Source organism: Penaeus vannamei, chromosome 11 (genome assembly GCF_042767895.1).
Source record: "Penaeus vannamei isolate JL-2024 chromosome 11, ASM4276789v1, whole genome shotgun sequence".
Classification (NCBI taxonomy): Eukaryota; Metazoa; Arthropoda; class Malacostraca; order Decapoda; family Penaeidae; genus Penaeus; species Penaeus vannamei.
The window spans coordinates 31,846,382-31,858,486 of NC_091559.1; the positions used below are offsets into that span (position 1 = coordinate 31,846,382).

At 46.3% G+C, this 12,105-nt stretch overlaps 1 protein-coding gene across 1 annotated transcript; it reads left to right on the forward strand.

The window, feature by feature from the left end:
• The first annotated feature begins 6,078 nt into the window (after window positions 1-6,078).
• Window positions 6,079-11,730, forward strand: LOC138863296 (anti-sigma-I factor RsgI2-like). The gene is made up of 2 exons (XM_070127485.1): window positions 6,079-6,119; window positions 11,250-11,730. The coding sequence occupies exons 1-2, from the start codon at window positions 6,079-6,081 to the stop codon at window positions 11,728-11,730; spliced, it is 522 nt and encodes a 173-aa protein (XP_069983586.1).
• Window positions 11,731-12,105: the final 375 nt, after the last annotated feature.

Consider the following 12,105-nt stretch of genomic DNA (forward strand, 5'->3'; position numbering starts at 1 on the left):
ATTGTTTTTTTTCGTTTTTTTTTCTTTATTTCTCTTTGTTTTTTTTTTCGTTTTTTTCTTTATTTATCTTTGTTTTTTTATTTCTCTTTTTTTAGGTGGGGGAAGGAAGGAGAGCTAAGGGATAAAGGATGATGAAGAGAGAAAGAGATAGAGGAAGGGGAGAGAGAGATAGAGAGAGAGAGAGAGAGAGAGAGAGAGAGAGAGAGAGAGAAGAGGAGGAGGGAAAGGGGGGGGGGGAAAAGGGGGGCTGAAAGAGAGAGAGAGAAAAAAAAAAAAGAGAAGAATGATAAATAAGACTTTGACTGGAAAAAATAAAAGGTCGCGGGCGTGGGCGTGGCGACAATGGGTCTGCCTCCTCCCCTCCCCCCCCCCTTCCCCTCCCCCCTTCCCCCCCCTTATACCTTGGGACCGTGACATTGCTAGAATATATTTTCATCTCATCATCATCACCACCATAAAATAAATCACCCTTCACTATCATGATCACTTCATCATCACCACCACCCCACACCACACCACCACCAACCACCACATCAATTCATCACACCATCATCGTCATCATCATCATCACCATCATCATCAGTCATCACCACTTGTATTTGTTATTTACCGTTACTATTACCTTCAATACGAGACTGAAACAGAATTCGAAAGCCGTTGAACAAAACATTAACATTTAAATTTAAAACATTTAAACATTCGTCGATGAAACTGGAACAGAAATAGAACGGGATTTTCTCGCCGATGACAATTTTTTTTTCTTTATTCATTTATTTATTTATTTATTTTTTCTTTGTTCATTATCGACGCCGTATAGTGTGTGTGTGTGTGTGTGTGTGTGTGTGTGTGTGTGCGTGTGCGTGCGCGCGCGCATCTCATCCTTTTCATTCTTCTGTTCTTTATTTTATTTTTCTCTTCCACCCCCTCCTCTGCCCCCTCTACCTCCTCCTTTCCCTCCCCCTCCACCTTCCCTCCCTTCTCCCTCCTTACCCTCCTCCCACCTCTTCCTCCTTCCCCTTTCCCTCCCCCTCCCTCCCCTCCCCCTCCCCCCCCCCCTCCCCCTCCTCCCCCCCCTCCCCCTCCCCCTCCCTCCCCCCCTTCCTCTCCCTCCCCCTCCTTACCCTCCTCCTCCCCCTTCCCTTCTCCCACCCCCCTCCCCCCCCTTTTCCCTTTCTCCCCCTTCCCCCACCCCCCCCCCTTTCCCCCCCCCCCTTTCCCCCCCCTCCCTTTACCTCCCCCCCCCTCCCCCCTCCTTCCCCCTCCTTCCCCCCTTTCCCCTCCTCCCCCCCCCTTCCTCCTCTCCCCCTCTCCCCTCCTTCCCCCCCCCACCCCCCCCCGCCTTCCGCCAAAGTCTACGGAGACAAGAGTGGGTTACCGCCGGCGGGAAAAGAAAACAATATAGACCTACCCCATCACCCAATTTGACCCCCCTTTCCCCCTCCTGTTGCCCCCTCCCCTTTCACCACTTTTTTCTCTTTGTCTCGCTCTGCTCTTTTTTTTTTTATCTCTTTGTCTCGCTTTTTCTTCTTTTTCTCTCTCTCTCTCCTTCCCCCTCCCTTCCTCTCTCCCCTCTCTCTCTCTCTCTCTCTCTCTCTCTCTCTCTCTCTCTCTCTCTCTCTCTCTCTCCCTCTCCCTTTTCCCTCCCTCCCTCCCCTCCCCCCCTCCCCCCTCTTTCTCTTCCTCTTCCCTCTTCCCTCCCTCCCTCCCTCCCTCTCCCCCTCTCCTCTCTCCCCCTCTCCTCTTCCTCTCCCTTTCCCCCCTTTCCTTCCCTCTCTCCCTCCTTCCCTCCTTCCCTCCCTCTCTCCTCCTTCCCTCCCTCCTCTCTCCCTCTCCCTCTCCCTCCCTCCCTCTCCCCCCCCCTCTCCCTCTCCCTCTCCCTCTCCCTCTCCCTCTCCCTCTCCTCTCTCTCTCTCTCTCTCTCTCTCTCTCTCTCTCTCTCTCTCTCTCCCCCTCTCTCCTCTCTCTCTCTCTCTCTCTCTCTCTCTCTCTCTCTCTCTCTCTCTCTCTCCCCCTCTCTCCCTTTCTCGTTTTCCCCTTTCCCCCCTTTTCCTCCTTTCCCCCCTTTTTTCTTTTTTCCTCTTTTTTCTTTTTTTTTCTTCTTTTTCTTTCTTTCTTTTGTTTTTTTTTTTTTTTTTTGTTTCTTTTGTTTTTTTTTTTTCTTTTTTTTTTTATATCATTTTTTTTTTTTTTCTCCCTTCTTTTTTCTCTTTTTTTTTTTTTTTTTTTTTTCTCTGTTTGTGTTTCTTGACCATCGTCCCCCGGGGGGTTAGACAGTGTGTGTTGTTTGTGTGTGTTTGTGTTGGTGTTTTGTGTGTGTGTGTTGGGGGAGGTATGCGTGGGTGTGGTAGACAGTGTGTGTGTGTGTGTGTGTGTGTTCGTGAGCGTATGCGTGTGCGTCCGGGTGCGTAGACAGCCTGGATATCACGTTCCCTACTATTCCCGTGGTTCCGCGAGAGGCTCCGCGTAGAATCCAAATATCCCGCCGCCAGCCTCCTGGTCTCCCGTACGAGGCCTCGTTGCCTGCCGCGCCTTTGTACCTGGGACCGGGGCTGTGAAACATATTTTTTGGGGGTCTTAAAAGTGATAAATCCATTCGGGTTGATTGGTATGTTTTTTTTTCTCTCTCTTCTTTTTTCTCTCTTTTGTTTTCTTTTCCTTCTTTTTTTCTTTTCTTTACTATTTGTTATGTATTTTTTGTGTTTTCTTTTCGTTTTTTTTTTTCGTTTCGTTCTTAATGCCACTTTTTTCTTTTCTTTTCTTTTTTAATCCCACTTTTTTTCTTTTCTTTTTGTATGATTTATAATGGGGTTAAATTTGCGATTAGATTGGGGGAAGGAGGAGGGGTTAAAGTGTGTTTTTTTTCTTTTTTTTCCTTCTATTCTTCCTCTCTTTCTTCCCTTTTTTCTTCTTTCTTCTTCTCTCTTCCTTTCTTTCTCTCTTAACGTTTGTCTCTCTGTCTCTAATTCTCTCTCTCTCTCTCCTTTTCTTTCTCTCTCTTTTTCCTCTCTTAATTCTCTCTCTGCCCCCCTCTCTTTCTGCTTTCTTCCCCCCTCCCTCTCCCCCTCCCCCTCCCCCTCCCCCCCCCCCTCTCTCTCTCTCTCTCTCTCTCTCTCTCTCTCTCTCTTCCATCTGTCCAACGCCGCGAAACTTCCCGAATAAAGGGGTTAAGAGTTTCTCTAATCCCACCATTTTAACCTTTCTTTTCCTTTCTCCCCCTTTCTTCCCCCTCCCCCCCTCCTTTCTCGTCCTTTCTCCTTTCTTCCCCTTTCTCTCTTTTTCTCCTCCATTCTCCCCGTTTTCCCCTTTCTCCTCCCTTCTCCCCCCTTCCCATCTTTTTCTTCTTCTCTCTCGTTCTCCTCCATTCTCCTCGTTTCTCTTCCTTTCTCCTCCATTCTCCTCATTTCTTCCCCTTTCTCCTCCATGTCTCGGCCCCCATTCTCACCCCTTCCCTTCCTTCCTTCTCCTTCCCCCCCATTCTTCTCGTTTCTCTCTCCCCCTTTCTCCTCTCCGCGTCGAGCCTATTCCCCGCGTTGTGGAAAAGCCTAATTGCCTAACAGCTTCCCCGCGCGGACGACGCAGCCACGTAGGCCTAGGCGGAAGGTGATCAATCTCCCCGCCGCTGATCAGTCTCTCTGCCACAAGTTAATCTACTTTTAAATAAAGAGCAACGGGAAAAATAAGAAGAAGAAGAAAGTGAAAAATTAAGAGAGAGAGAGAGAGATCTACCTTTAGATTTTTAAAAAATAATAGATTAATTAAGATAAGATAAGATAAGAAAATGAAGGAGAGAGAGAGAGAGATCTACCTGTAAAAAAAAACATAAAAGAAAAAAAAAGTAACAGAATAAGAAAATAAAGAATAAAGAGAAAGAGGGGGAGAAACAAATCGTGGAATGATCTAAATTTATTACTTTGTTTCTTTTTTTCCCCCCCCAAAAAAAATCTTTTCTGCTTTTCGAGTTTTGTTTGGCCTTTTTACCGACGCAGTTTCCACGACCTATTTCCTATTAATATACGGATATTATGAAAGCCAGTTTGATTATGAAAATTAACGTTAGAGGTAAAGAGAATTTTTTTTCAATGTACACCCTATCGCTGATCTCAAAAAAAGAGGCCGGATCGAGTATATGATAACTGGAAAGTGAAGCCAAAAGCAACGCATTCGGGAGAGCAGCAGGAATCAGTGAATACAAAATTATCAGTCTGTTACGATAACGAAGAGGTGCGATAACTCAGGTGTGGAGCTGGCTTTGAATTCGCCAGGTCCTGGGTTCGCGCCCGGCTGCCCCTCTCGGTCGAGTCAGCTGCGAAGGAGCACCGGTATGGATGACTCAGCTGTGAAGGAGCACCGGTATGGATGACTCAGCTGTGAAGGAGCACCGGTATGGATGACTCAGCTGTGAAGGAGCACCGGTATGGATGACTCAGCTGTGAAGGAGCACCGGTATGGATGACTCAGCTGTGAAGGAGCACCGGTATGGATGACTCAGCTGTGAAGGGAACCGGTATGGATGACTCATGTGAAGGGCACCGGTATGGATGACTCAGCGTGAAGGAGCACCGGGTATGGATGACTCAGCTGTGAAGGAGCACCGTATGGATGCTCAGCTGTGAAGGAGCACCGGTATGGATGACTCAGCTGTGAAGGAGCCCGGTATGGAACTCAGCTGTGAAGAGCACCGTAGGATGCTCAGCTGTGAAGGGCACCGGTATGGATGACTCAGCTGGAAGACACCGGTAGGATGACTCAGCTGGAAGGAGCACCGGTATGGATGACTCACTGTGAAGGAACCGTATGGATATTTTCAATTGAAGGACACCGGTATGGATGACTCAGCTGTGAAAGGAGACCGTATGGATGACTCACTGGAAGGAGCACCGGTATGGATGACTCAGCTGCGAAGGGCACCGGTATGGATGACTCAGCTTTGAAGGAACCGGTATGGATGACTCAGCTGTGAAGGAGCACCGGTATGGATGACTCAGCTGTGAAGGAGCACCGGTATGGATGACTCAGCTGTGAAGGAGCACCGGTATGGATGACTCAGCTGTGAAGGAGCACCGGTATGGATGACTCAGCTGTGAAGGAGCACCGGTATGGATGACTCAGCTGTGGAGCACCGGTATGGATGACTCAGCTGTGAAGGAGCACCGGTATGGATGACTCAGCTGTGAAGGAGCACCGGTATGGATGACTCAGCTGTGAAGGAGCACCGGTAAGCTGACGTCCGCGTGCTGGGGTCAACGGCGGGGCGGGAAGGACCTGGCCGCCCTACCTCAGCATCCCGAGGCGCGGTTCAGCTGCTCTTGTTTACGCGCAGGTGTGGCCGTAAGAGCGGCTGCCTGGGCCGAAATCTGCGTCACTTCGGGTCCAGCAAAAACACGAACGGAGCGTCTTTTTCCTCGGGCTTCTCCGGGCTTTCCAGGGTGCAATTAAAAGCTATTGTCTGTAATTCGCTTAATTGGATTGTGAATATTTATAAAGTTGACAAAAGTTATATCGGAGATTTTATATAAAACGTTTGGAGTTAATTATCACAAACTTCGTTTTTTATTACCCAAAACAAATAAACAAGAAATGGCTAATTTGAAACAGGATCAGCACTCGCGTCGACAGACTAGCGTTAATAATTTTGAATCAGTAAATCGGTTTTCGCGCTTCTTTCGTAAAAAAAATATATATATATATATACGCCAAACAACGCGAAACCACGGTGCAACGGAAGAAGTCCTTGTGCTCCATGTTGCTCAGACGAGAAGTATTATGTGCGGTGTTAGTCAAGCGAGAGCCATGTCCGGTCTGTTACGGCGGTGCTTTTCGCAGTTGAAACACTATTTGTACACAAGTCAGGTCCTAGACGAAGACAAGGCCAGTTGAACCGCGCCTGAAGCATGTTTCTCTACGTTGAAGAACACATGTGTGGAATTCATGACGAACAGATTGCAACAGGAACAACGAAGGGAAGGACAAGAAAACACACGAATATGCCGAAGGCCTTTTCGCTAGGCCTTCGGCATATTCGTGTGTTTTCTTGTCCTTCCCTTCGTTGTTCCTGTTGCAAAATGTTTCTCTACGAACATGTCCCTTACGCTCCCCGGGGATATAGGGCCAATGGCTATGTAAGTACTTCTATAGACCTTGCATGGGACCAACTTTTACTTTTTATGATACTGCTATCAATAAAACTATTAGCAAAATTCTCAGTCATTGCCAATGATTTCGTTTTATTGAGGGATGCTGTCAGTGCTGGATTCTGTAGGCCAGCTGATTCCACACGAGATATTAAATGAATAATCAATAACAGCATAGATTTTTTAACATGGATGAAGATTGACAGACAAATAGATATATTGATAAAGATGTTTGATATATATATGTTGTGTGTGTGTTTGCGTGTATTACCGTATTTTTTTCTCTCTCTGACTGCGCTGAAAACGTTATTTTTCTGCTCTGAAAGTAGCACCGGAGTGTATCTTGAACTTCCTACGGTCTGATCCTATAGTCACGGCGCCCATGTTGTTCGGTCCCGCACGTTTTTTTCTCTCTCTCTTTGCGAGATTCTTGTACATTTACAAAGTACCTAGTAACTGGACAATATTGTGGCTTTTCGCTCTATCAGATCCGGCAGCCAAAGAAGTCCTCTTTATATAATGCATTTATCCCTTTTTTACCGAGAAAGGAAACACGGCAATGCAATTTGATGCAATTTACTGATAAAGAGAATTAAGCTTTAATCATGGACGTGCTAACAAGTTCAAAGGCCTTTCTCACGCCCTAAGCCGGCCACAATCTGGGGTCTAACCACGTCAAACTAATCAACAAACTGTGTTGGATGGAGTTGCGGCGCCTTGATCCGGGACTCCGCGCAGCCTACGAGGAGCCCGTAATTGAGTCTCATAACTTGTCTTGACCTTAGCTCGCCCCGCCTCTCAGCATGCACCTGTCCGGCCTGTTGGTCTGTCTGTCTGTCTCTCGGTGCTCCTTAGCTCTATCTCTTTCACTCTCTCTTCTCTTCTCTTTTTTTTCTCTTTCTCTCTCTTTTCTCTCTTCTCTCTCTCTCTCTCTCTCTCTCTCTCTCTCTCTCTCTCTCTCTCTCTCTCTCTCTCTCTCTCTCTCTCTCTCTCCTCTCTCCCTTCTCCTCTCCCTTTTTTTTTTCCCTCTTTCTCTTCCCCCCCCCCCTCTCTTCCCTTCTCCCCCTCCCTCCCCCCTTTTCTCCCCCCTTCTTTCCCTTCTTTCCCTTTTTTCCCCCTTTTCTTTTTCTCCTTCTCTCCTCCTTCTCTCTTTTTTTTTTTCTTTTTCCCTTCTCTCTTTATTCTCTCCCCTTCCCCTTTTTTTTTCTTTTTTTTTATTTTTTCTTTTTTTTCCCCTTTTTTTTTTTTTCCTTTTTCACCTCTTTTCCTTCCCCTCCTTTTCCCTTTCCTCCCACTCCCATCCCCCCCTCCCCCCTTTCCCCCTCCATCCGCCTTTTTCTTTCTCCTTTTTCCCTTTTTCTTTCCCCCTATTTCCTCATTTTCTTTTTTTTTCCCCTTCTCCCCTCTCCTTTTTTTCTTTCTCCCTTTATTCCTCTCCACCTTCTCTTGTCCCCCTTTCCCTCCCTCTTCCGCTCTCTCTCTCTCTCTCTCTCTCTCTCTCTCTCTCTCTCTCTCTCTCTCTCTCTCTCTTTTCTTTCTTTTTTCTCTCTTTCTCTCTCTCTCTTTCCTTTCCCCTTTTTCTTTATTCCTTCTCTCCAAACCTTTTCTTATCCCCCTTCCTTCCCTTCACTGGACCCCCTCCCCTCTCCTCCCTCCCTCCCCAATTCCCCCAATCACACACCGCGATCCCTCTAACCCCCCTAACCCCCCCAATCCACACAGACACTCACACAGCCGTGAATCAGCTACAAAGTGGTGCGCGGGCGAGGTCGAACACGGGCCTGCAATTGCAAATCGGCAGAAGAAGCACCGTCCTGCAATAGCCTGGCGGGGTCGTGCAACAAGGCCGGGGCGATGTAAACACGACCGCCAATTACGTGCGGCCGAGAGCGCTGTCTGTTCCGGTGCCTCCTTCTTCCGCCGCGGTGGGTGGTGGGGGTCTTGCGGAGGAAGGAAGGAAAAAAAGAGAGAAAGAAAAAAAATGGTCTTTTCGCTCTTCCCGTTTTTTTGGTCTTTTTGTCGGGGTGGGAGGGTATCTTCATTTTTTTTTCTTTCTTTTCTTTTCTTTTCTTTTCGTTTGTTCGTTCGATTTCCGGTAGCGTATTTATACTTTTTTCTGTTTATTGAGTTGTATTTTGATTATTTCTGATTCTGTTTGGATTTGTCTACTTTGTTTTTACGTTTTGGATTTGTTTTGTTTGATATCTTATATGTATAAATTTCTAAGTATGTTATGTGTGTGTGTATATATATATTATATATATATATGTATATATATATATATATATATATATATATATATATATATATATATATATATAAGAGAGAGAGGGAAGGAGAGAGAGCGAGAGAGAGATAACTCGAGATTATTAGTTAGTCTTTCTTCTAATTCCTCGTCCACCATTTATAAAGTCATAATTGACTCCTGATATCTTGTTCGTTACTCATCTATTTATTCATTTATTTATCTACCGCCATTCCTCTTGCATCCATTCCCCTCCCTTCTCCTTTTCTGCTTCCCTCTCCTCTTCTCCCTTCCTCGTCGTCTTTGGAAGAATTCAGAGGTTCCCAGCGCGAAGCCTCAGGGGGGGGGGGGGGAGTGTTGTGGGTCAGTCTGCTATTCGTTCGTCAGTGTTCGTAACAAGAATGTCCTGTGAAACCCTGTCTTCTAGGAATGTGTTACGGTTGGAAAAAGGAAGATTTTTTTCTTTCCCTCTTTCTCTTTCTCTTGCTTTCTCTCTCTCTCTCTCTCTCTCTCTCTCTCTCTCTCTCTCTCTCTCTCTCTCTCTCTTTCTCTCTCTCTCTCTCTCTCTCTCTCTCTCTCTCTCTCTCTCTCTTTATTTTTCTTCATTACATCTCACCAAACCCTTCTTATCTATTTGAATATCTATTATCATGTAGTTTATTATATAGATTATGAGAATGTATGTTTGAATGCGTGCAGTTAGAAAAAGATACATAGCTGAGATGGCTGAATTCAGGCAGTCGCTGCTGTGTGAAAGGGGCGCAGACAGGTCGGGAAACACCATTTTATACCGCTTATTCAGATGTATAGCGCGTCCGATTGCTTATGAGCCGCGTTGTACATTCTCCCAAAGAGGGATTCGAATCTATACGGTTTCGACAACGTTCAGAGACCGCGATGCGAAACCCTGGTCCGCTGAAAAGATATCCACTTGGAATCCCACCCAGCCCGGGGGGATCATCCGTCTGATCGTACTAGGATTGTGGTAGCTAGGATTTACAGACGATCCGATCATAGAAGGAGAATGATAGGATTTACAGACGATCCATCCGACCATAGAAGGAGAATAATAGCTTTGATAACAGACGACCCATCCGATCATAAAAAGATAATGATAGCTAGGATTTACTGACGACCCATCCGATCATAGAAGGATAACGATAGTTAGGATTTATAGGCGATCCATGCGACCATAGAAGGATAATTATAGGATTTACAGATGACCCATCCGATCATTGAAGGATAATGATAGGATTTACAGACGATCCTTCCGATCATAGAAGGATAATGATAGCTAGGATTTACAGTCGATCATAGAAGGATAATGATAGGTAGAATCTACAGACGATCGATCTCACCATACTAGGATAATGATGGCTAGGATTACAGACGATCATAGAAGGATAATGATAGCTAAGATCTACAGACGATCCATCTGATCATACTAAGATTATGATTTACTAGGATACCCAGTCGATCCCCGGAGGCAAGAGCCCAGACACTCAGCTGCAGCTGTTTTTCTTGTGTGGTGATTGATTTGCGTGTGTTGTGCCAGCACGATTGAGTATTTTGACAAAGAAAACACATGTTTGCAAACATTCTTATGTATTAATAAATATGAAATAACTAAATAAGAAGCGACCAACAGTGTAAACAAACGACGGACCTATTTTTTCCTCCGACACTTCTCAAATTTAGTCTCAGAATTGAACAATGTAAACAAACGACGGACCTATTTTTTCCTCCGACACTTCTAAAATTGTCTCAAATATAGTCTCGGAATCGTCTGAGGCCTTTCGTGGATTCGAGCCCAGGCGAGCCGAGGTTTCCGGACAAGACGGAATGCTGCGATGCTGTACAGATATAGGCTCGTAGCTGTCACGGATTCGAAGCTCCAATCCGTCGACGAGATGGACCGGGTATTCGAATCTTGTTATGGAGGACAGTTATGTGCGGGTCATTATCGCTGCGTCATCCTGTCAGGGAATGGGCGCGACGGAAAATGAGTGATGATATTAAAAAAAAAAAAAAATTAAACAAATGAATAGAGAAATGAGAGATTTCTGCCTTACATTCCTGATTTCTTTTTTCTTCTTTTTTGTAGTTTCTGTTCGTTTCACCTTCTTTTCCTTTTTCTTCGTTTTCTCTCTCCCTCCCCTCCTCTCTCTCTCTTTCTCTCTCTCTCTCTCTCTCTCTCTCTCTCTCTCTCTCTCTCTCTCTCTCTCTCTCTCTCTCTCTTTTCCCCTCTCTCTCTCTCTCTCTCTCTCTCTCTTCTCTTCTTTTCTCTTTCTCTCTCTCTTCTCTCTCTCTTTTCTCTCTCTCTCTTTTCTCTCTCTCTTTTCTCTCTCTCTTTTCTCTTTTCTATCTGTGCCTTGCGATTTCACATTTGCATTTGTGCTAAAAATGGATACGGATGGAAAGGGGCGAGAAGAGAGGGGGGATAAAAAAAGAGATCGAGAAAAGAAGGGAAAGAGAGAGAGACAGATAGGAGAGAGGGAAAAGAGAGGAAAGATTAAAAGTGGGTGGGAAGAGAGGGAGAGAGAGAGAGAAATGCTCAATAATAAGATTATTTTTCATTGTTTATTCTCATTCTTTCTTTCTCTTTCCCCTTTTCTATCGCAACTCCTTTCTGTGTTCCCTTCTCATCAATCTATTTCTCTCTCTCTCTCTGCCCTTATCTCAGTTTCCCTTCTTTCCATCGCTTTGTTATCCTGCCCATCTCTGCTCTCGGCTTTATTTCATCCCTCTCTATCTATGTCATCCTATTAACGCCGTCTTTATCAAATTATCTTTTTCGCTTGTCTTTCTCTTCCCCTTTTGTCTCCCTCTTCGCTTTATCGCTTCATCTCTTCCCATGCCCCGTACCCCTTAAGCCATACCCCTTGCCCCCTGTCCCCTGTCCCTTACTGTGTATCCCCTGCTCTTACCCCTTCCCCTGCCCTTGCCCTACTCCTGGCCGTGTCCCTACTCCTACCCTTGCCCTTGCATCTGCCCTTTCCTTGCCCTGTTCCTATCCCTTCCCATGCCCTTGCCCTACTCCTGGCCCTGTCCCTACTCCTACCCTTGCCCTTGCTTCTGCCCTTTCCTTACCCTGTTCCTACCCCTTCCCCTGGCCCTGTCCCTACTCCTACCCTTGCCCTTGCCCTGCTCCTTGCCTCTGCTCCTACCTCTGCCCCTGCTCCTTGCCTCTGCCTTTGCCCTGCTCCTACCCCTTTCCCTGCTCTTGCCCTTGCACTGCCCCTTCCCCTGCTCTTGCCCTTGCACTGCCCCTGCTCTTGCCCTTGCACTTCCCCTGCCCCTTCCCCTGCTCTTGCCCTTGCACTGCCCCTACCCCTGCCCATCTTTCATTCCTAATCCATTAATATGCTGTTGTGGATGTAACGCGTTGACGCCGGTGGGTTTTACCCGGTGGTGTTCGCCGCGCGATCCAGGTTAATTGCACTCGCGACTTTTATGGGCGAGTGAGGGAGTGTGTGTGTGTGTGTGTGTGTGTGTTTGTGTGTGTGTGTGTGAGAGAGAGAGAGAGAAAGAGAGAGAGATAGTGTGTGTGTGTTTTTTGTTTTTGCATGTTTGTGAGTGTCAGTCAATCAGTCAGTAAGTGTGTGTGTGTGTGTGTATGTGTAAGTGAGTAAGTGTGTGCTTGTGAGTGAGTGTGCCTGAGCGTGTGTGTGTTTATGTTCGGCCATGTGCGTTTAGTTGTCGTATTCAGTTCGTTGCGCTAATTAGTCG

What these genes read in the sequence shown, in the direction of transcription:
- LOC138863296 (XM_070127485.1), top strand. Translation starts at nt 6,079, where the DNA reads ATGTCCCTTACGCTCCCCGGGGATATAGGGCCAATGGCTAT. An exon ending in GATATAGGGCCAATGGCTAT is followed by an intron (nt 6,120 to 11,249) that starts GTAAGTACTTCT and finishes GTACCCCTTAAG; the next exon opens with CCATACCCCTTGCCCCCTGT.